Source organism: Cuculus canorus, chromosome 5 (assembly GCF_017976375.1).
Source record: "Cuculus canorus isolate bCucCan1 chromosome 5, bCucCan1.pri, whole genome shotgun sequence".
Taxonomy (NCBI): domain Eukaryota; kingdom Metazoa; phylum Chordata; class Aves; order Cuculiformes; family Cuculidae; genus Cuculus; species Cuculus canorus.
In genome coordinates, this window is record NC_071405.1 from 38,600,032 (window position 1) to 38,621,712 (window position 21,681).

The 21,681-nt window shown below is 35.5% G+C and overlaps 1 protein-coding gene across 1 annotated transcript in view; it reads left to right on the forward strand.

Moving 5' to 3' along the window:
- Positions 1-20,236, forward strand: part of INSC (INSC spindle orientation adaptor protein) — a 131,780-nt gene extending 111,544 nt beyond the window's left edge. Inside the window, 4 exon segments of the mRNA XM_009571811.2 lie at positions 9,629-9,695; positions 12,527-12,682; positions 13,347-13,423; positions 15,394-20,236. Of these exon segments, the coding sequence (XP_009570106.2) occupies positions 9,629-9,695; positions 12,527-12,682; positions 13,347-13,423; positions 15,394-15,522 (429 nt within the window). The 3' untranslated portion in view covers positions 15,523-20,236.
- Positions 20,237-21,681: the final 1,445 nt, after the last annotated feature.

Here is a 21,681-nt window from a genome sequence, read left to right on the forward strand (position 1 = left end):
CTGCACTGCCACAGGAAAAAACATGTACCTCGTAGTCAGGCCACTGAAACCAAGGACATCAGCTGTGGTGTTTGACACCACTGTGTACTATCATTACATGTGTACAATTCTTCATGTTCTTTTTTAATTCTTCCTGTATGCTGTCATAATTTTGATTTCCTTCTTTTTTTATGCCCTCATTGTAATTCTGCTGTCAGCTGTGAGTGCACAATTTGCTCTGTGGGCTCATAGTATGGCCCTCCTTTGTATGAGAAAGGTGGAACTTTGAAGAAATATGTATGACTTTATTAGATAACAGACTACTTCCAGGCCTCTTGCAGCTTGCAGCATATCTCCTTAGCTAGAGGAACAGAGAACTGAATGTCTTCCTTCCAAATACTGAGGAGTTTTCACCCCCAGTAACTCCTTACTTGCCTTCTTGGAATGAAAAGCTAGATCAGAAATGTGTGATGTTTTCTGTGATGAGCTGCAATAAGATATTGAGCTGATGCAATGTTATTTATGCAGCAATGGGGACTATAAGATCCTACCTTATGTTCTTCTATTACTGAGCACCCGATGCTCAAGCGGAACCTGAGTGCTACGCATCTTGTCTTTAAGAGTCACTACTGTTGCTAGTCAAGCAGCTTTGGTAATGCAATAGCCTTTAGAGAAGTGTCCCTTTGAGTTTTTGAAGACGTGTGTTTTGAGTAGATTGCTTACCTTCCAGCAGGGCAGTTATTTCAGTGTTATATTGGGAGAGGGAGGATGTTCACCAGTAATGATCGTTTTATGGAATATTTTGCTTTTTAATTTGCTCTCTTCATAGTTGTCGAAAACACACTCAGCTAGAAAGCACAGCAAAGCATTACAATACTATATTTTATAAGGATTTTCTGGAATGTATTTTGCTTTTTCATAATATATATGTTAATTCCTTTTAGGTACATAATATAGTCACTAAATTTCTCATTATATTATATCTATAGAATGTATTGCATATATTATGACCTAGCTGGTAGACATTTGCCTAAGAACACACAGATTAAAGTTGAGTAGGTTTGGATTTTTTTTGATTCAAGGTTTTATTTTTGAATATGCAGCCACTGTGGAATACATTTTTATAGACTAATATCTATTCAGAATGATCAAGTCATCCTGGTCATCATCATCCTGATGATTTCCTTAGCCTCTAGTTTTGGGACAAAATAAGTATGAATGTGCGATTTCCTTTTTCTTGCTGCAGGTACTTATTTTCTGAACAGCGTTTTTTTTACTTCAAAAGAGCATCAAAATATCCTTTTGGGACTGCTCATGCTGAAATTCAGCAGTCAAATATCCTAATGGAGCTTAAACGCTGTCAGAAGGGTTTAGGCAAAACCGTTCTAAACCAGTATAATTCAGAACCTTCTTGACTTTAACCATCATCTTAGAGTCTACTTGGAAAAATATGAAATATGTATGTTTGTGCACAGTATGTTTATGTATAGTGAAATTTTTCTTTCTGTGTTCCCACTTGTCTCTTCAGGTTTGCTAGTATTCTCACCTTACCTGTGAAGTTGTGGAGGGAAAGACTCATAGCTTCTGATCTTCTGTTAATCAGGCAGACAAAGAAGTAATGTGCCACAAACCCATGAATTTTAAAGGGGACATTTCTAGGTCTAAAATCAGTGAAAAATGTTTCAAAAATGTTTGAAGAGGAGGAAGGCTTTTAAGTTGCAAGAGAAAATAGAAATGGTTGCTGCTCTTCTGCTAAATTCTTTCCAGTTTTCTTGGTGTTTGGGAGATGGCTGCAGGCCCTGAAACTGAGACCTTCTGACCTATGTAAGATTTGAAACCCTTAATACTATTCTTCTCCTAGGTTCCAGATCCTTTTCTCTGCTCTTCCATTTTTTTCCGGGCATTTGTGTTTTGCTTTGGTTGTTCCTTCCCCTCTGCTTCACCCCACATCCTCCCCCACCCCTTTTTTTGTTTTTTTCCTCTTAGAGGGAAGATTGTAGGGTTAAAAGGAAAGCAGAGACAGATACTACTGTAAAAGAAAGATTTTGAGAATTTTTAATGTGACCTAACACCTAGTGAAAGACTTTGAGAGCAATGTTTTTAACGAGAAAAGTATTAACAGATCTTTTAGGCTTCTTCTGAAAATCCCTGCTTGGATAAAAGGAACTTGCAGTACTACTTCTTAGTCTGAGTTCCTTGAAAACTGGGGAGTTTATTACTCCTTGCCAATGCTTTTTGTTTCTACTTGTTATCATGAAGACTGTGAGATTCCTGATTCTATTTTGTTAAATAGCTGCAAGATTTTTTTTTTCCCCATATGTATGGAGGCCAATATGGGCTGACAAGAACAGGGAGCCTGAAATCGAGTTTGAGCAGAGTAGCCCATGTTAGGTTCCTGTCTTCCTTATGTCTGGTAAGAAGTATTACACAAAATCATTGCTGGTCAGGAGGAAGGCAATTGATGAGAATCTTTATTTATGCTTTTTAAAGCTCTCTTCTTGGAGCAAAAGAAGTGTGGAAGGGGGAACTCCCTCTCCCAGTTGGAAGAAGAAAACACCTTCTACTGCTAAGCCATCAGCTAGTGTTTCCCAGAGAATAAATGTGTGTGGTACCCCCAGACTCAATCACCTATGGCATATTACACAAGCAGCAAGTAACAACGTTAGGGGTAAAGCTTGGTGGTCTACCTCTATCAGGTCTGACTTCAGTGGATCTCAGTTTCCTGTCTCGTTCTTGAAAATAATTGTCAAGATCAGCTACAAATAGTGTTTAGTAGTCCCAAATGGTTCAACTGCCTGCTCACGCATCCTATCTACTGTTCAGTCCTGTTTTGTGGGTAAAAATGCAGCAAAAAAAACCCTTTACATAAGGGCATCTAGATCACAAAAGGGATCCACACAGTTTTCTTTCACAGGTCTCCATTAACATCCAGTTCTGACATTAGTATCATGCTGACTAGATGCGTGGTTAGAATTCTCTTCCCTCTCAGTTGGCTGTGGACTGTGGCTGTTATACTATGTAATAAAATTGTATAATCCATTCCAGCATTGATTAGATCACACTGATTTGATGCAGGATAAGACAATGTGCTCCAACTTGCAAAGAGAAAGTTTCAGTTAGATGAGTAAAATCTCAACTTAGTTGAAGAATTCTGTTACTTTTTGTTGGTTTCGTGGAGTGAGGTTTTATTCCTGGCATCATTTTCTAACATTGCTCCTGCTCTGATTTTGAAGAAGCAATTTAACTTCTCTGCATTTTTGTTTAATCATCTGTAGAGTTGGGCAGACATGGCACTTACTGTAAAGTCTCTCTAGAGGAAACATGCTATGTCAGCACAATTCATTACAGTTTTTATTTTCTGCCCTTGCCTGCCAGGTTCATGGTATGATCAGGCTGGTGCTGGAATAGGGCTGTTTACTGCAGAAATGATAAACAAGAGACCTTGCTGCAGGCTGTATCAGTCATATAGGTTTAAGTCAGACATGGTTATGTATACATATTACTGCATTTATTGTCTTTTTGTCTTCAGTCCTTCAGGACATAAGATAGATTTAAAAAAGCTTCTGTGTTTTGGCACTGATCTTTTTTCCCAAACCAGAAGCACTGCCTAGGTGAAGGTTGTGATTTCGGTCTTGTTTCTGAGCATGTGATTTCATAAATTGTGCTTCTACAGATCACAGTTTCCTGTTGCTTTTTCCTGCTCAAGTGGAAAACTACTGCCTTCTAGGATAGGCACCAGAGATGACCTCCTGAACACTCTTTCTGAGTGAATGGCAACTGAATGAGCTGTCTGCACTTTATGGTTCCTCTAAAGTGGGAATAATTAAGTTTCCTCCTACATACTTAAAATCTAATTCCGAGTTGAATAGATCGACAAGCGAAGTTGTCTCTTACCACTGTGCGTTGGCTTAGGCCAAATTGTGTTCTACTGTAGGGAGGCCAGATGTCTTGGGTATCTTCAGTTGATTGACTCAGTATCAAAATCCAAGAAGCTTTCTAATACTATGAAGAGAATCTGAGGGCCGATTATTTCTGCCCTCCCCGCTCCAGGATTTTCATCTGAAAAACACAAAACTGTGGCCTTGGAAGTGAGGGAGGAGACACACTGTAGCTGCATCACTATTAGAACTAGAGTTACACAACCTGGTTCATGGGACATTCCCATTCACCATGTGATCCATACAGGACGCCTTTCCTATGTGCTTCATTAGAACAAAAAATGTGAAAATCTGACTATTTTGCTTGTTCCTTAGCCAGCAATATGAAGTACAAGAAATAAAAAAAGTAGAAAAACATCCTTCATTCCAAAGGGTAAGACTCCTTTTTTTTAGTCTCTGTTGCTCTGCCTCAGCATTCCAAGATTATAGTTCCCTGATAGAGTCTCAGAGCAGACCTAGACTTCACAAGCAGATCCTGTCTTATTATTTTATGGGCATGTTTGCCTTTTTCAGTCATTTGACAGAAAGGTTTATTGATCTACTTATTTAGGTATATTTATTTCTCTGTTTTCAGGAAGAAAGCTCAATTTCTGACCAGAAGCAATGGGAATTGAGTTTTTATTTTAAGAAATATAATGTCCCAGAGAAAATTTCTCGACATTTTTAGCAAAAATTTTTCTCCCAGTAAATAGCATCCTGAAAGGTTTTTGTACCTATATTTTTACCTTTTCTTGACTCCTCCTGTATGCCTTTTGCTGTCTCCCTATGAATTGATCTTGAATCATGAAGTGCAGATGTTTATAATTTATGTTCAGAAACAAAGACTCCATCTTATTTCTGATTAGTTGTTAGATGCCCCTCTGAAGATAGGTATCTGGAAATTTGCAGGCACACTCTCATTTGTTCTTATGTAATTTATTTGGAGTAATTATAAAATACACTCATAATATGTAGAAAAATTAAATTTACTTAGCAATGAATCAGCCTTAAAGGAGTAATTAACTGAAAGAATTAGCAGTTCTATATTGATCTACTTTGCCACTCAATTAAATTACTTGCTAATTCTCATTTCGAACTTGTGTCTTTCTATTTACATTGGGATTATCAATAAAAGCTTACTGTACAGTGTGCCTTTATTATTAATAAAGTTATATTAGAAATGTGGAAGATATTGCCCCTTTAACACACTAAATATGTGCTTTCATCTTCCAAATCCTTTTGCATCTTTCTTCCTGAGTAGCTGGTTTCACAATAATGAGAAACACTTTTAGATCATCTTAAATCTCTCATTCAGAGAAAATTATCAAAGGACCCTTCTGTTTCTTACGTGTTCCTTAGGTGTAAATCACTCTGTTAACTAAAGCATTCGAGATTTACACTCTCAGTGTATGTATTTTATATTTTCATCTAGCTTTCACTTTCACAACAAATATGCAGTACTTTTGAGCACTGGTTAATAAGCATTAGCCGCCATAAATCATTTAGAAGAAAAAGTGTTACTACAGTGTTACTAATTAATTTTTTTAACAAGATAATTTCCAAGCTGACTGTTGTACTTCGGGAGGTTTTGAATAAACCATGTTAAAGGTTCTTTATTAACCATGGTTTCTCAAATTTAAATCAGTCTTGATAACTGAAATTCCTGTGGTTCAGTTTAAAGCAGACTACAGAACTGAAAAGGAAGGTAAATTCATAAATCCAGTACATGTGAAGGGAACTATATGGAACTAAAAACATTTTTCGAATTATAAAAATAGAGTTTGTTTACTAGAGTAACCAACAAGATAAGTGACAATTTTACAATAATTGATGATATTGTCATTGCAGACAGGTATTTGTGCTTACTATCTGTTTACTTTCTTTTTGAATATAGAAACACAGATTTTTAATTCAATTTTAGATTATTTTCTAAAGGCAACTGTGAGACTAATGGCACGATCTGTACTGACACTTGAAAAATATGAAATATCTATATTATTTTTATTTGTTAAACAAGGAAATTTTCAGTGGACCTAAAGGCAAGCCCTCTTCCCCTGAAATATTCCTGCACAATTAGTTCACCAACAAATCAATTAAATGTGAACTTTCAAAACTTCTTGATTTAGATATGTTTTTGTAAGGTCTGAAATTTAACTGCTTAGTCTCCTAGTCTTGTGAAATATCTCACTGGTTCCAGTAGGACTATCTGTATGTTAGTATTTTGATAAGTTGGTACCTCTTCTAAAGATGCTAAAGCTTGAGCTGGTAGGAGAATTCTCTTCCAGGCATTTTGCATTTTACTCTCTCTCACTTCTAATGTGGTTTAGGTGTGTAGTAGAACATATTACCAAGGAAGTGGTGAATGCAGGGATAAATCCCAGAAACGTTTTTCTCTAGTTGTTTTGAGTGCAGTAAATCATGTGACGCTGACCTGAATAATTCAGCTTGCATCTGGTGGCAAACTAATGTATTAGTTCATTATTTGTTGATCAAGTCTTTTTCTCCTGTGATTATCATCACTACAGTGGTTTTAGGGCTGTCAGTTCCTGAAAAGAAAGCTGCAGCTATCAGGCTTAGCAGAGTCCTGTAGTAGAGAAGCACCTGCAGTTTTTGATGGATTTGGATAACAGAGACTAGAGTATGGACTAGCCTGGGTTAGTCTATCAGAGAGCTGTGCTAGAATACAGACATTGGACGTGCATGAATCAAGATCTAACTCCGGAACAGATCTGCCTAGCAGACATATAGGTGCTGAGGCAAGGAATTGTGCTGGATGGGATCAATTCTCACAGCATATGGTTTCTAAGACAGTCCACTATTATTCTGCACTAGGTTTGGCAATAAAATATGAGATCAGATGTTTAAGTAAAAAATTCCATATAGAATGAAGCAATTTTTTTTTTTTTTTTAAATCTGGAAATTCTCTGACAGTCTTTACACATCTGCAGAGTCAACATATCAAGATATCACTAGGGTATTGGAATTTGTAGGTGGCTTCAGTACAGACTTTCTGTGTGGTGCAGTAGCACTTGCAGATATCTTCAAGACATCTTTTTTATACTTTGAGCTGACTGCAAGTACATTGCATGACTTAGGAATTCAGAAAAATTGCAAGAAGCATAAATCATCTCAGGTGCCAGTTCTTTATAATCTTGGAGAGTAATATTACACAAGAAATATCTTGAACAATTAATAAAATTGATACTAAATATTGAAGTTCGACTGAAGAGAATCCATGTTAAATATTTTCAAATCTGAAAGAGGTTTTGGTATTTATTTTTTCCAGTAATTTTCATCTATTTTCTTGGTGGAAATGAAGCTTAGATGGTCATTTTTATCTACACCTGTTTGTGTTCTCCGTATCTCACAATAACATCCAAACTGACTTGCTGATTCAGCAGGAATTCACAGCTTCTTTGAGAGATTGCCTGAGGCTTTATGAAATTCGGAGTCAGATTATGGGAAAAGACTGCACCATGAACATATGTGTCATTAAACAAAAAAAAATCTGCAGTTGGAAAAAGTCCACTGGAAGAGTTCTCTTTATGTTTTTTGATCAACTCTAAATCCCAATGAAATGAAACTTCATTAATAGCAGTCCTCATGAAAATGTTGCTTTTCAAAGCAAATGGTGTTTACATTGAAGTTCATGTTTTCATTTAGAGAGTTTGTCTTTAGTATTAAAATTCTTTGGACTTCAGTCTCTACTATGGAGGAAATTTTCATGTAAGCTGCACGTATACTGAATTTTAAAATAGGCAAGTATATAGGAAATGTTTTAAAACAACTCTTTATTCAACTTGCCTATTATGTTTTTACATTATACTATTTCATACTATATTGTTTCATCACAGGAAAATGTGACTTCTGTAGGGAAAGAAAAATCTACCTCTATGGGGTAAGCTAATGTATAGTTTAAATGTCTTTCAAGTACTACTAAGATTTTAAAAGATAATATATGTAGGACTTTACAGTTATTGATGATATGGGTCTTCTACAAACCTTTCTGGAAAGGTTACATATAAATCCATTTGGCTTGTTTGTAAATACATTGAAAAATATAGAGGGCTACATAGTAAATGCCAAGGAGGTATAGGTAGAGCCTCAAATGATTTTTGGTGTCAAAAGATGCACACAAAATATTTTTATATATGAAAATACTTATTAGACAAAGTAACTTGAAGCAGTGGAATAATTGGCACCTATTCAAATTGTGGTTAATTGAATTCTTCATCTGTGGTTTAGAGAGCCACATGGGGTACAGATTCTGCATAGAGGAAGCAATTTTCATTAACAGGATATAATTTAGAATGAGAAAACATATATACTCTGCCTGCAACACAGTTAATAATTAATATGGAATAAATACATAGACATATACTGAGTTACCATATTTCTACCTGTCACTCTTTAGAGTTTCAGCAACTCATTTGCATCTTAAGTAAGTGTATTTATTCAGAGAGATGACACTGTAACACTATCTTCAAAAGTGGAAGACCTTAATGTCACAGTGAGTCATCCTTGCTATTAAAATGGCAAAGTGAGATCAGAATGGTGATTTGATCTCATGCCTACTTACATCTAAGAAATTTTCTTGTTTGTGAATTGACACTGTACTGTTAAAAAGCTGATAACCAGTTCTCAAATTGATCATTGTTTTCAAGGCTGATCTATTTTTCTCAACTTTCTTAAGAATATTATTTCTCTTTTATATTCTAATGATCTATAACTTTTATTATTTAGTCTTTCACATATGCTGTTAACATGGAGACGTTTTCATGCAGGAAGGAAGTTATTTGAAGGATAAAGTAAAAATGAATGTATTGCAGGATGTATGAGAGCAAGTATATGGTACCAATGAAGGGAATGGGTGATTGAAAGTCAACAGCTCCACGTCATCCAGTCTCTGTCAACAGCTTGCTTCAGCACTTTAAGCAAGTTAAGTTACACTTAATCTTGAAAACAATTAGTGCTATTTTGGTTAAGAAATTCTGTAAATTAGGATCTCAAAATGTACTTCTGTTGGTACAAAACCTAATCTTGGCCTTAAACTCAGGAAATATAGAAATGGATTTTTAAATCCAGCTCATTTTGGGACACTGGTTTGACATGTACATAAATTTTGGCTTCAATAAATCTGAGAAGTATTCCTTAAATACTGTCTGCAACGAATGCTCCACATTCCAAACCTGTTATGAGGATTTCTCAACATTTCAGCTGAACCCTGAAGCAGAAATGTAATCTTAGCAATGTAACTGAGTGTACTCTATGTGCTGGTTCTTAGCCTTCGCTGTGAGCTTTGCCTGAGCTGGAACATGACTACAGGATTGGTTCCTGAGGGTAGCCATCTCCTGGCTGTATTTCTTGTAGGATTCCAGGGTTTTTTAGTTGGTTGGTTTTTATACCTTTTTATCTTCCTTTCTCTACCAATGCAACCACTGAACAAATCTGCTGCCTAGATCTGTATATGACAGACTTTTATGTGTAAGTATAGAGCATACGAAAAAGATGCTACACTTTTTTTTTGTTGTCTGGATTTCAGTTAGTAGCTATATGTAATAAAAATATCCCTGAGAAAACACAAATGTGGGAATAGACTATTCAACTACAAGAATGCTTTTTATTTTTATTGGATTTGCCATATTTCTGATGTGCTCTTATAAACCAGGTGCTGTTTAATATTACCGAATTGTAGGGCTATACTTCTTTTTTCCTTCTCTTTTTCAAAACAGGTGGTAACAATATTAGCAAACATGTCTGTCTTGGACCAGTGTGCTTCAGAAATCATTCAAGGAAATGGTATGTATTTCAGCTGAATTATATTCTGTATTTCTGCAGAATGTGGGTAGATGGGAAAAGAGCGGTTACAAGGTAAAGGAGAATGTTTTTACTAATAACTCTGCATTTTACATCCTGTCTCTACGGATATTGTGCACTGCTGGAGGAGGCAAAATGAGTCCTTGGGATGATTCTATGTAACTGAAATAAACTATGACTGCTTTAGAAAACTTTGCATGTATGACTCCATTGCTGATGTGCTCTGTGTGAGTGACTTATTCATACAAAGCAAGAGAGTAAAAAGTGTTTCGACAGTCCTTATTCTGGTAGTTACTTTGCATGTTGTGGCAATTCTTACACACTGAAAGACATCATCTGATACTGAGCCATGCATATCTGCACTTTGTGTCACTTTTTTCACTGGCTTTCAGAAGTAATATAAATTTTGAAGCTTTGTGTTTTTATTGCTCTACAACAGTTGCCATTTTCTTTCTATATTTTAAAAAAGTTGTACGATGAGAAATTCATGACACTGAAGAAACTGTAGGTGTTATAGGCCCACCAGAAGTCTAAGAAATTAGATTTATAATTTTGTGGATAAAGATACAGGAAGACGTAACTACTTTATTAATACACCTACTAGCAAATTCATGGCCAGGCAATACAGTAAGGCAGTTGGGGGGGTTCTTTTTGAGGAGGTGGGGTTGACATGACAATGAACACATTTTGAATTACAGTGAAACTTGACACGTATTGCTCTTTCTCTCCAAGGAATATCCCTTCCACGCTTTTTAAATTAAGTTTTCTATAAGTAGGATTTGAGTATGGATCCTCTTAATCTCGGACATGACTGATTGAAAGTTGGAGTAGGGTTCTCAGAAAGCATCTACATAGAAGTTGGTCTTGAAAAATAATTGACTGATTCCTATGTAATACTGGATTTAGATGTTTCTTGCATCTCAGTGGAAAATTTGAGCTCTGTGCACACAAAGGTGGCTGGCAAGGATCAGGCGCAACTAACTAGCTTGTTGTGATTCCTGAGTGCACAGAGGTAGTGTGCATTTGATGTTCTTGGTAAGGTGGACAGATGTTGCAGATTAGGACTGAATAACTATGTGGAGGTTAAATGGATCTGGATACCTAAGCAATCGAAGCACAGATATATGCTGTTTTATAAATGACCTGACTTTCCAGTTCTATGCAGCAGACAGTGCAGTGAGTGGGAGGAACAAGACAGGTTAGTGTGGTGATTTCTTATATGACCTCCTTGTTGCATAGGAAGGATGGAGAAGACCCAGAGAGAGGCTGGTCAGGTCTGTGTGCTGGTTCCTGCCATGCTCCTGGTCCAAAATCCTTGTATTCCTGATGGTCGGAGAGGTTATCTTGGACCTCTTGATGCAGGCACATGGGGCTTTCTTACCCAGAATATTTTCTAGAAACTCTTGGTAAGACCTTGATGTTTCCCAGTACCCTAGATGCCTGTAATTATAGGACTGGGTAGAGAATGCCCTGTCAGTGATTTTTCTGTTTGACTTCTGCTGTTGTTGTCTGATTTACTGTTGTTAGGACTCATGTTCTAGACATGCATTCTATGACAGCAGAAACTAGATTGAAGTTCATGAAATTATTCTAACAGCTATGCCAATGAGGCCTAACTCAGGCAGAGATAGGAGCTGGACTCGATCCTTGTGGGTCCCTTCCAACTAAAGTCATTCTGTGATTCTTTGACTATACTAGCTGGAGATGTATGTGTGGATTATCAAGCACAATTTGATGAAGTAAATTTTGTGTATATATATTCTGTAATGGAAGTTCACACAGAAGGATTTGAAGGGTTGATACTCATCTTGTGTAGAAAGGCTTTTTGTGTCAGCCTAATGTTGTAATAATGAGATGCTGGTCAGAGGCCAGGTTCAGAAACTGAGAAGGGTCCTTGAATCTCAGAGACTTTATATATGTTTTCATCTCAACTTTGATTTTTTGTATGTCAATTGAGCATTATCTACTTACATGATTCTGATGCTAATTCTCTTAATTATTTATGCAAATGTTCTAACAGTTAAAATCCTGTGATGCTACCTGAAGTAATCTGAATGTCTAATAGCATATGGAGCCTAATAGCACATAATTGTCCTTATATTTAAAATAATCTAGAAAATAGAAATCAGTGCAGTCTCATCTGTTTTTGTGCTGCTACAATGAGAATATCAACTGGTATAAGCAACAATATGATAATAAAACCATATCCGTTTGAGATGGACGACATTGTCTCATCTGAAGTGAAGAGCTAGTCACACAGAAAACTTCAAGAGACAGAATTTCATCATTTCCTTCATTAAAGGATGCTTTATTCTAAAATACTCTTAAGTAGATTGAGATAGAAACTTTTAAGGGCTTGCTTAAAAATGCATAAACTGAACAGAAAGTTTTACCCTACTTTAGTTGAAAGCAAATCTTGATGTAGAGACCTGAAATGTCACTATAGGTTTTTAGGTTAGCATTTACCTTCAGGTTAGTTTAGAAGCAAATAAAGAATTGCATTTCTTTTGATTGATATAAATTTTTGAAATGTAAAATACCAACTTGTAGAGTAGTGAAGAAGTTGGAGGAGGGAAGAGTTACTGCATTTTCTAGTTCCAGAACTTCTATAGCTTCCTAGTGGAGACAAACTTGTCCACAGATCAGACGGGCCTGAATGCTGATAACCAAATTACAGGCTGCATTTATGCATTCTTCATGCTCTATTTGGGCAGTGATTGGTCTGTACTTACCTAGCTTACTTTTCACTTTACATTTTTGGACCGAGTTTTTTTGTTGTAAAGAGGATAACAATGGCTCTTACATACTTCTAGGTGTTCAGCTTTTAATGGAAATGCTCTTTGAAAGATCGTCTTCAGGAAATTCAGCAGAAGTTGCTGCTTGTGAGCGAGTTCAGCAGAAATCTGCAGTTACACTGGCACGACTCAGCCGAGACCCAGAAGTGGCGGATGCAGCCATAAAACTCAGCTGTAAGGATGTATCTCTAGCTTAATGGCAGACTGAAAAAGAGGGAGGAACTGCCAGTCACAGAGAAGCTCTTTTTTAAATGTTTTAGCCTCACTTGGTATGCTTTATGGAAAAGATTCCCTATAAAGCCTGTCCAGAGATTGACTGGGGAGGTTGTGGTAAATGAACCTCTGGCTTATTTCCCAGAGGAACCTCAGGTGCAGCGCTCACTCAACACATAGCTGTGGCAGACTGTGCCAAATGACTGTGCCTCCTGCATTCCTTCGTTTATCTCTTGTGCAGGATCTGTAAGTGGTCAGAAAACTTGGACCCCTGCAGGTTCACATGTGATGAACGTAATATGAAGTTATATGTTCTTTTGGCGGGAGTTTTTTAAGGGCCTGTGGGAGGATTACTAGGCAACAAATGGAAATCACAAATTCCACTCTGAAACACAAATAGTGGGTAAAAACAATGCATTTGTTTGTTTATACTTTACAACTATTAATTGTGACTGCTCTGAACTGCATAACTCCATTGACAGTCCCTTAAATATTTGCATATCATCCTTGCGATAGAGACCATAGCGAATAAGGAAGATAAGTATGAAACATCAAAAAAAATGTCATCTCAAAACAGGGAATTTGTTTTTCTAAATTATTTCTCCTGATACTCTTGTGCATCCAGGTATTCCTCGCCTAATTGAACTTTGCAGATCACCGACTGAAAGAAATAACAGTGATTCTGTTTTGGTGGCATGTCTGGTAGGTACATTTTAATCTCTCTTTTATGCTTAACCTGAAAACCGCAGAAAACCCAGACCTTTAGATTTCAAAATGAATAAGTATTGCAGGAATGTTTTTAATTCATGCCAGGGTCTCCTGCTTTTCTCTGTAAGCATAATCCTCTACAGCGTGAATTATTTATCCTCTGATCAAAGATTTAAGCACATAAGAAAAAATGGCTTCATTTTCACCTTATGGAGCACTAAAAAAAAATGACTGGAATGCTTAAGAATTTAAAGTTTCAATAATTCTTAAATTCCGTTCTCTGATGATGCTATGTTTGCTCAAATGAACCTTGAATCATGAGGGTAGCAGCCCTTCATCTGCACACACACATCCATTTAGAAACATTTATGTAAGGTAGCCAAAGAGAGGAAAGATTTCTTGCTTTCAATACAATCAATTTTTTTCTGTTTGAGTCTTGAAGACAATATAGTGTCCAATCAAAGAGTAGCCAACAGAAGGTTTAACCGCTTAGGAGAAAGATCTCTGCTGCTGGCCCTGCACTGCATGAACTGTGAGCCCCAGCCAACTTTTGGAGTCGAGTAATTTCATCTAGCATTCTGTGAGAGGAAAGTGCTCTGAGAACATGGGCAATCTAGGGTTAGGAGATAGGTTTTGATGAATGAAGACTGAAGGATATTGTTTGAAAGTGCTTTTTAGCATTAATGTTATTTTAAAAGTAAAACTTGGTTATTACAGCTTTGATTAATGGCTTTTGTTAACAGCCAACGCATGAGAAGTTCTATCCATTTAAGTAGGACTCACTCATCATGAAGAGTATGAATGTGAGCATTAGAAATGCTGTGGTTATTGTTCGTACACACCGAGAAGGCTTATTAATCTTGTGTGGCTAGATCATAGGCCACGGAGTGATGGCAGCATTCCAGAATGTGATTTTTCTGTCTCGTTGAAGTTGTTCTTGAACATTCCTTGAATTCATGACTATTGCTTGAGATGTTATTGCCTGTCAGTCTCAGCAATTCTGCTTCTCCTGATATTTTAGTAACTGCTTTTTGACAATTTCTGCTAAACACTTGGTAAAAATATTGCCCTTGAGAAAGTGGCTTCAGACTCTGAGAGGTATTGTTACTAAAATCTGAGGACTCATACATTTTGATATTTTTATCTTAGTCATTTTCTTTTTGTATATTTTGAAGCATATGATTAATTCTTGTGTTAGTGCTGCATTGACAAAGAGCACAGGTAAAAGTCAATCACAACTGTCAAATCTTGCTAATAGAAGACAATTTTTGCTATTTAGGAAAGACAGCCTGCTTTCCAGTTGCATCTGTTCTGTCAGGTTACTAGAAGTTATGTAATTGCTGTATATTTTTCTCCACTGAGAAAAACAAGGGAAGAGTTTATGAAGATAATAATAACATCAAGGCAATTTGTATTGTGTGGCCTCATAATTGGAACCACTGGCAGTTTTCTTTGTTCCCAAATGGTTTGAAATGTACAGCTTCTTTCTACTACATAGTATCTAAAGATTTCTGTTATGGACATTGCATAAAACTTCAGTATCAGATGATTCCTGAATCAGATGGCTTACAGTTCTCATAAATAAGACAAAAGCTGAGAGGAGAGCTGAGATACAAAGAGGCAGTGTGAGACGTACAGCAGATCAGAGATAGTATTACACACAAAGGCAGGTTTACAAACAAAGTGCTCTGGCTCTCGCCTCTGTGTTCTTTAATGACACATTGTCCCTGCTGCACAGGTTTAAGAGTATTATGCTCCAAAAGAATTGTCATTTAATATCTGAGGGTAGGTTCATTTGACAGATGAAGACAGTAATGAGATTTGCAAGGCAGAAGAGTCCAAAGATCTTCACAACTCAGTTTTGAGTCTTGACTATTTGTTTAGAGATAGTTATAAAGGCTTCCTGCAATGAAGACTTTGTCAAACTGTCAAAGTATTATAACAGTGTTTTTTTGTTTTTCTAGGCAGCCTTACGGAGATTAGCAGTTATGAGTCCTGATGGACTTGAAGATTCAGATTTTCAGCAACTAGTAAAGCCCAGACTTGTGGATTCCTTTCTGCTATGCACAAATATGGAAGAGAGCTTTGTATAAATACAAACCAAAAACCTTTGAAAAATAATCAATATGATAGGTATAAAATAAGATAATAGATATACAGTTTTATTTAGTTTTAGTCCTATTGTTATTTATGACTTATTTATTTTAAAGCAATAAACATGTAGTTTTTAGGGGTAAAGAAACAAAGTGAGCTAGCTAACTTGTTTCAGTGGTTTGTAATGGTAGTTTTTAAAATTTTATTTTCCTGCCAAGACACATCAACACACCTTACTACAGTCTAACAAAATGTTGGTTTCTTGTTTAATCTAGTTGGATCAAGGTAATCAAGCCAAGAATTTGGTGCTCTGATACTAAATGCTTCTCATAATGTCTTATCACGGAAATTTTTCTACAGTTAGAACTTTTTGTAGCTGTTTTAAGAAACACTTGTCTCATGCATTTGCTGCATTAGAAAATACGTAACCTTTAAAACTGCAAGTATATACTTTGAAAGGAAAGGGATGTTATGAGATGAGTCCTGTTCTTAACTGTTGATATTTATCAATAGAATTATGAAAATACATAATTGTAATTAGCTGAGAAATATTTTTAGAAAATTTTTGAATACTGTGTTGGAATGATGTTAGAGGTCATTCTTATGCTGTGGAAATATGTGCTTCATTAGAAGATATACATTTACAGAGAACTCTTTAATTTCATTTAAAATTTCCTAAATATACTGGGAGAATTCTAGAAAAATATTTATGAAATCAAGCACATATCAAATCCACATAAAATTTCAAGTCGTTATACCCCTAATTTTTTCCCTCCTTTTCAAGGGTTCCAAGAACCGAAGTGAGCATGTCCAGATGTGTTTTAATATTTAAACTACTACTTATGTGAAAAGTTGTACATGCATACAACAGATAATCAGAACAGATAAAACAATTGTAGCTTGAATTTCCATTTTCCTGTTTTTCTAACTAGTCATGAATTTATAAAACTGTGAAATGAGACTTTCAGACTTTTGAAGTTGATGAAAGGAGATTTTACCAATGGATAACAACAGAAAGAATAATAATGATTTTAAAAATAAATTTATATATTTCATGAACATTCCTCTTAAAATTTTCCTTTTTTTAATCAAGAAACCATATAAATTTAAAATTACTCAACAAGCTATACCTCAAGAGTCTTTTTCCCCTCAACTTCTCACAAAGCACTCTGTAGATTATGAAAGTATATGTATTTTTTTTCTTGATGGCTTGCAACTATTGCTCTGGATCATTTTATGATCAGCAGCTTTAGGGTACCAGGACATCTGCCAAAAAAGTAAGTACATTTCTTCTTTACTGTACTTACTTTGTAGATACATTACACAACTTAATTTATGAATGTTTATTTAGCGTTATGTGGTGTTTAGATAAAAGGCACCAGGAAATTTTTAAGCTGTGATTGTGTTCCGCATTTTCTGTGTCTCAGAAATCTGTTCTGCTTCAAGCAGTCATAAATGGTGGCTACTTTTTTCTCCCCTTGAGTACACGGGTTAATAAGTCTCTGCCCTAACATTTCTTCCTTGTGATCTCTTCATTTAACTATGAGCTCTGTCTTGACTGAAGTTTTAAAACATTAGAAAATATACAGTGACCTCTGTCATAAGCAACTACTCAAAGATAAACACTGAGTCAGATGTTTCACAGATGTAATTTTCTTGTAAGAGCAGAGATTAATTCTGCTTTGTTTGCTTATTTTGAGACAGTTCCTTCAACTTAGAGGATTGTTAAGATGTATGGTATTGTACAGCTTTAAAAATGTTATAAGAAATATTATACGATATCATACACTTTCCTTACTAAGCAGAGATATATGTATGAACAGTGGACCTTGTAAATGGTAAAATCAATGTCCTCGGTATACACAATGAACTCGTGTATCTCATAAAAAATAATTCTATAAGGTCTCATTGCTGTAATGCTGTTAGTGTGATAATCCCTAATAGAATATAACACATCAAATTCTGTTGTGAATGTGCTGTACCAAAGCTCATTCTATCATCTGCAACTAACATCGGAGATGATAGTTTTTTGATGAGATGGGTTTTATCCCATAATAGGTAAAGTTGAAATCTCAGTTTAAAAAATGTCCACACATGTAAAGTGATCTGAAGCATCTATTAAGAAAATGCCATTATGACCCATAATGTTTTAAAGCCATTCCTAACAGGTCAATCAAACATTCAGTGAGCAGGCAAGTAGTAATGAATGAGTCTAAATTGCTCTCAGATACAATGATGTGAATCCGCATCAATCGATTTTGCTACAAATACTCTGTCTGTAAATATGTGGCCATAATTCTAGGCCATACTGTCCATTCAAATGTATTCATATTATGGAGGTGGCAGTTTACATTACAGAAATGAAATGCATTTAGGTGGATGTCATATTTGTAGAAAAATATGTCTTGAAAGAGACAGTTGAGACCTGTTATCACCTAAGTGTCATGAAAACCATTTTTGCTATTTCTGAATTTTTCACCTAAAGCTGTGCACTTTAGTTTTGTGTATGTTAAAGTTTATGAGAAAATACGCATACCTCTTTCTTTCCTCTTAATTAACTTGGAAATAAAGAGCCAAGAAAAATACCGAAATATTATTTTGTCATTACTTTGGAATGAGTTCTGGACTAAAAATAATTGCTTTGAAAGTGGCATTTCAGTTTTTAAATTAAAAAAAAAAAAAAAAAAAGGAACGGTTTAAGCCAGAATAAACATGTTTAATTTCAATGTATTATGAAACAAGATATTTCATGTCAAACGATTTTCACTCAAACGTATTTTGACAGATCAGTCTTTGGATTCCTTGGATACAGTTAGTAGAGTGAGGTAGAGCATATGTGTAGTACATTTACACATTTCAATTCATATGTGAACTCATTGACATATAGAGACTACATGTAGGTTAGATGTTAGCTTAATTGTTAAAAATGAATGTTATGCTTGTCAAGAACATTGTAGATTCATTTAAGCTTTTTGAACATTTTAGATTACATATGAGAGTAGAAATGTTAGACAAATATGCAGTGAACTGCAGGAATCTTTGTAACTTTGTTATACATTCCAACTGACTTTGGACAATGTGTTCATATTTCAAATATTCAGGGATCAGATGTTTCATTCATAGAGTAAGTTTTCTTTTCTTGATTTATTGTGTGTTTGGTACATGAATAATTTTTGAACTTTACTTGTCTGACCTGTTCTGTTTAAAATAATAGTTGTATCTACAGGGGAAAAGATAATGTCTTGCGAAATTGGATGTCTTACCTATTTTTTAGGGTTGCCTATTAGTATCCAAATGATGGAACTTGGTCTGAAGGGTGTCATGTTGCCTCTGTACAAGACTGATTCTCATATCTCTTACGACTTGTTCCAAATATGTATGTTGATCATCTCCTTTTAAATAACTGCAATGAGAAGTCAAAATAAGCTTTTGTATTTTGAGAAATTTGCTTTGATATTCAGTTTAAATTTCTATTAAAATTAATGTATTTAAAGTAACACTCTAGACACTGTAAATTTTTCATTAGTATTCTCAAATTTAAGGGGAGGGAGAGAAAATGGCATTGAGCATTGAAAGACAGGTCTAGAGCAAATTTGTTCATTAGTGTTGGATGTGTTCAGCTGGCGGGGAAGTGAATGAATAGTTTCAGCCCTTGATAGGTTAAAGAACCAGGAATAAGGAAACCACAAGGACATCTATTTTAGGTATTTACATGATTTGCAAAAATCCTATCTCTGTTTTCTAGTTTGCTCTTGGGTCTGAGTTTTCTTTCTAGTTATGACAAATTTCTGCATCTTGGGAGTATTATTTGTATAATTGCTAGTTACATGAAAAGAAGTGAATTAAATTCCAAGGTCTGGTCATATTATATTGTTAAGACTTTTGCTGAGAAAGTAAGTAACAAAAATAGCTTGTTAAATAAAAGCATTCATATCACCTAGAGCAAAACAAAATGTTTATGGTTCCCATGGCAGGAGGAAGAACCAGAACATTCTTCAGAAAATTTGACAGAAAGCATATGTTTAATAGTCTGTTTCCAGGTACTGGTACTTTTACAAGCTGACTTGCTAAGTAAGAGTTTATAAACTGATTACTTCTTTGCCAAATAATCACTGAATCAGAGCAATAAGGGAAAATCGCTAGATCTACAAACAAACCACTGGGAAATAAAAGATTTTTCACTTTCCTTTTCAACAACGAACAGTGACTTTTTGTTTTAATAATTCAAGTGCACCTAAACCCCAATGGAACCTATGGGAAACCACTGCATAGAAAAAGTATAGCAGGCAATACTGCTTGTTCACTTTAGAGAGAAATTAAAAGGTATCAAAAGGCTTAAAAAAACATGAAGAAGGGGGTGTGTCTAATGCAGTACCTTTTCTGCCACCATTGAGATCACCTCTGTCCCAAAGGTCTAACTGAAAGTACAGTGCTTGTACCCTTTTCTTCAGGATTTCTGGATATTACAACTGTCGTTTAACTAGCTTTTGTCCATGAACTCCATAGCTGTTAGAAAATAACCTAACAATGACCTGTCTTCAAAGTAATTGACTGGTTTTTGTGTATATAAAATTTAGTCTGAACTTTTTTCAGTAGCACATAATGTAAAATTCTTTTTGAGTTGTTGTGGAGGATATACTTAATAAGATATGTCTGTTACATGTGCTCATCAGATAAGGCAAAGTTTATGATAAATTGAGAAGAGTTATCTAAAATGATTGAGAAACAACTATGTGTGTTTTCACTTGTGTTAAAAGAAGAGTTATGGAATGGCTCTGGATCATCTAGGGAAGCCTTTCTTTTTTGAAGCTCTAGTAAGCCAGTGTGCCTGCACTGCAATGAGGAAGAGCCAGAGCTAACCGCCAGGTTTAAAAACTCTTGCTAAAATTAGGACTGTAGACATCTAAAATGTAAGAGAGAATAAACATAAAAATCATAACTAAATATAAACTCTCACAATACAAAGGATAAACAACTCCTAAAATTTTGTGTTAAACACAAATATTTAAGAAGTACTCTTTGTATGTTAAAAATTGTGCATGTTTACACATGCTTGCTTCCACTTCCAAATTAGAGTATAATGGCCTTTGTCATGCCTCTTTACATTTGTACTGCTTAAGCATTAAAAAGGCCATACATTTTTTCAGGGCAGCAATTATTACAAATCGGTGATTTAAAAAGTTTAGTCCAGCTTTAGGGATGGATTAACAGGTAAATGATGAAATAACGGGAAGCACAACTGGTCATTTACATGAGTGTCTCATCCTTAAAAGGACCAGAACTTTGTTGAATGAGAAAAAGTAGTTATTGGTTTTGAATATCTGGAGTAGAAGAAATGTGTCATGTGCTTTACTCTTGCAGGGAATTGTCACCTGTTTTTAAGTTCAATTCTATAAGGATAGTCCAGATCATTCGTTTAGGTCCTTTCTGTAGACCACAGAAAGAAGTGGGCAGGTCTTCCTCTTTGAAGATGACAGCCCAAGAAAAAGAGAGCGTACATAATGCCATGGAGCTGTCTTTTTTTCTTCCAGTGGCTCTGGAAAAATGTGCTGATGTTATGTTCAGAGGAGATGTCTAAACACCTCAATATCTAACTACTAGTTCAGATCACATGAGATGAATTCCAGATTCAGTCTGGAGACAAAAGGAAGGCATTTTTTCAGCTTACTTCGCATACTGATTTGATTACATCAAATACAATTCCCACTAAAGCAGAATATTTTGCAACATCAGACTCTTCCTTTGAAATTACTGAGACATTATTTTCTTATTTGCTATGCACTAGATGATGACTCTGTTTGCCAGTGTTGTAAAACAAGGAATAGCTGGACGAATTTATCAAGCTCAGAATATTACACCAGATTATACATTTCTTATTAGAGAAAAATCTCTTGCATTTAAAGAGAAGGAGAAAGAAAACATGTCACTTGCACTAACTCTGAATGGTCTCCAAAGGTAGCTATCCTGGACAATATTGAAATATGATTGGGCTATTAAATAGCATTGCACAAGTCAGGAAAGCTACTGCTCTGCAGAAACCAGCCAATCAACTGACCAAGCCTCCTCTGAAACTTAGCATCTCTTTTTTCCCCAAAAGTAATCAACTGAGGTCTAACGAGAAAAAACTCCTGTTGCTTTTCCAACTTTGTTTTAGAGTG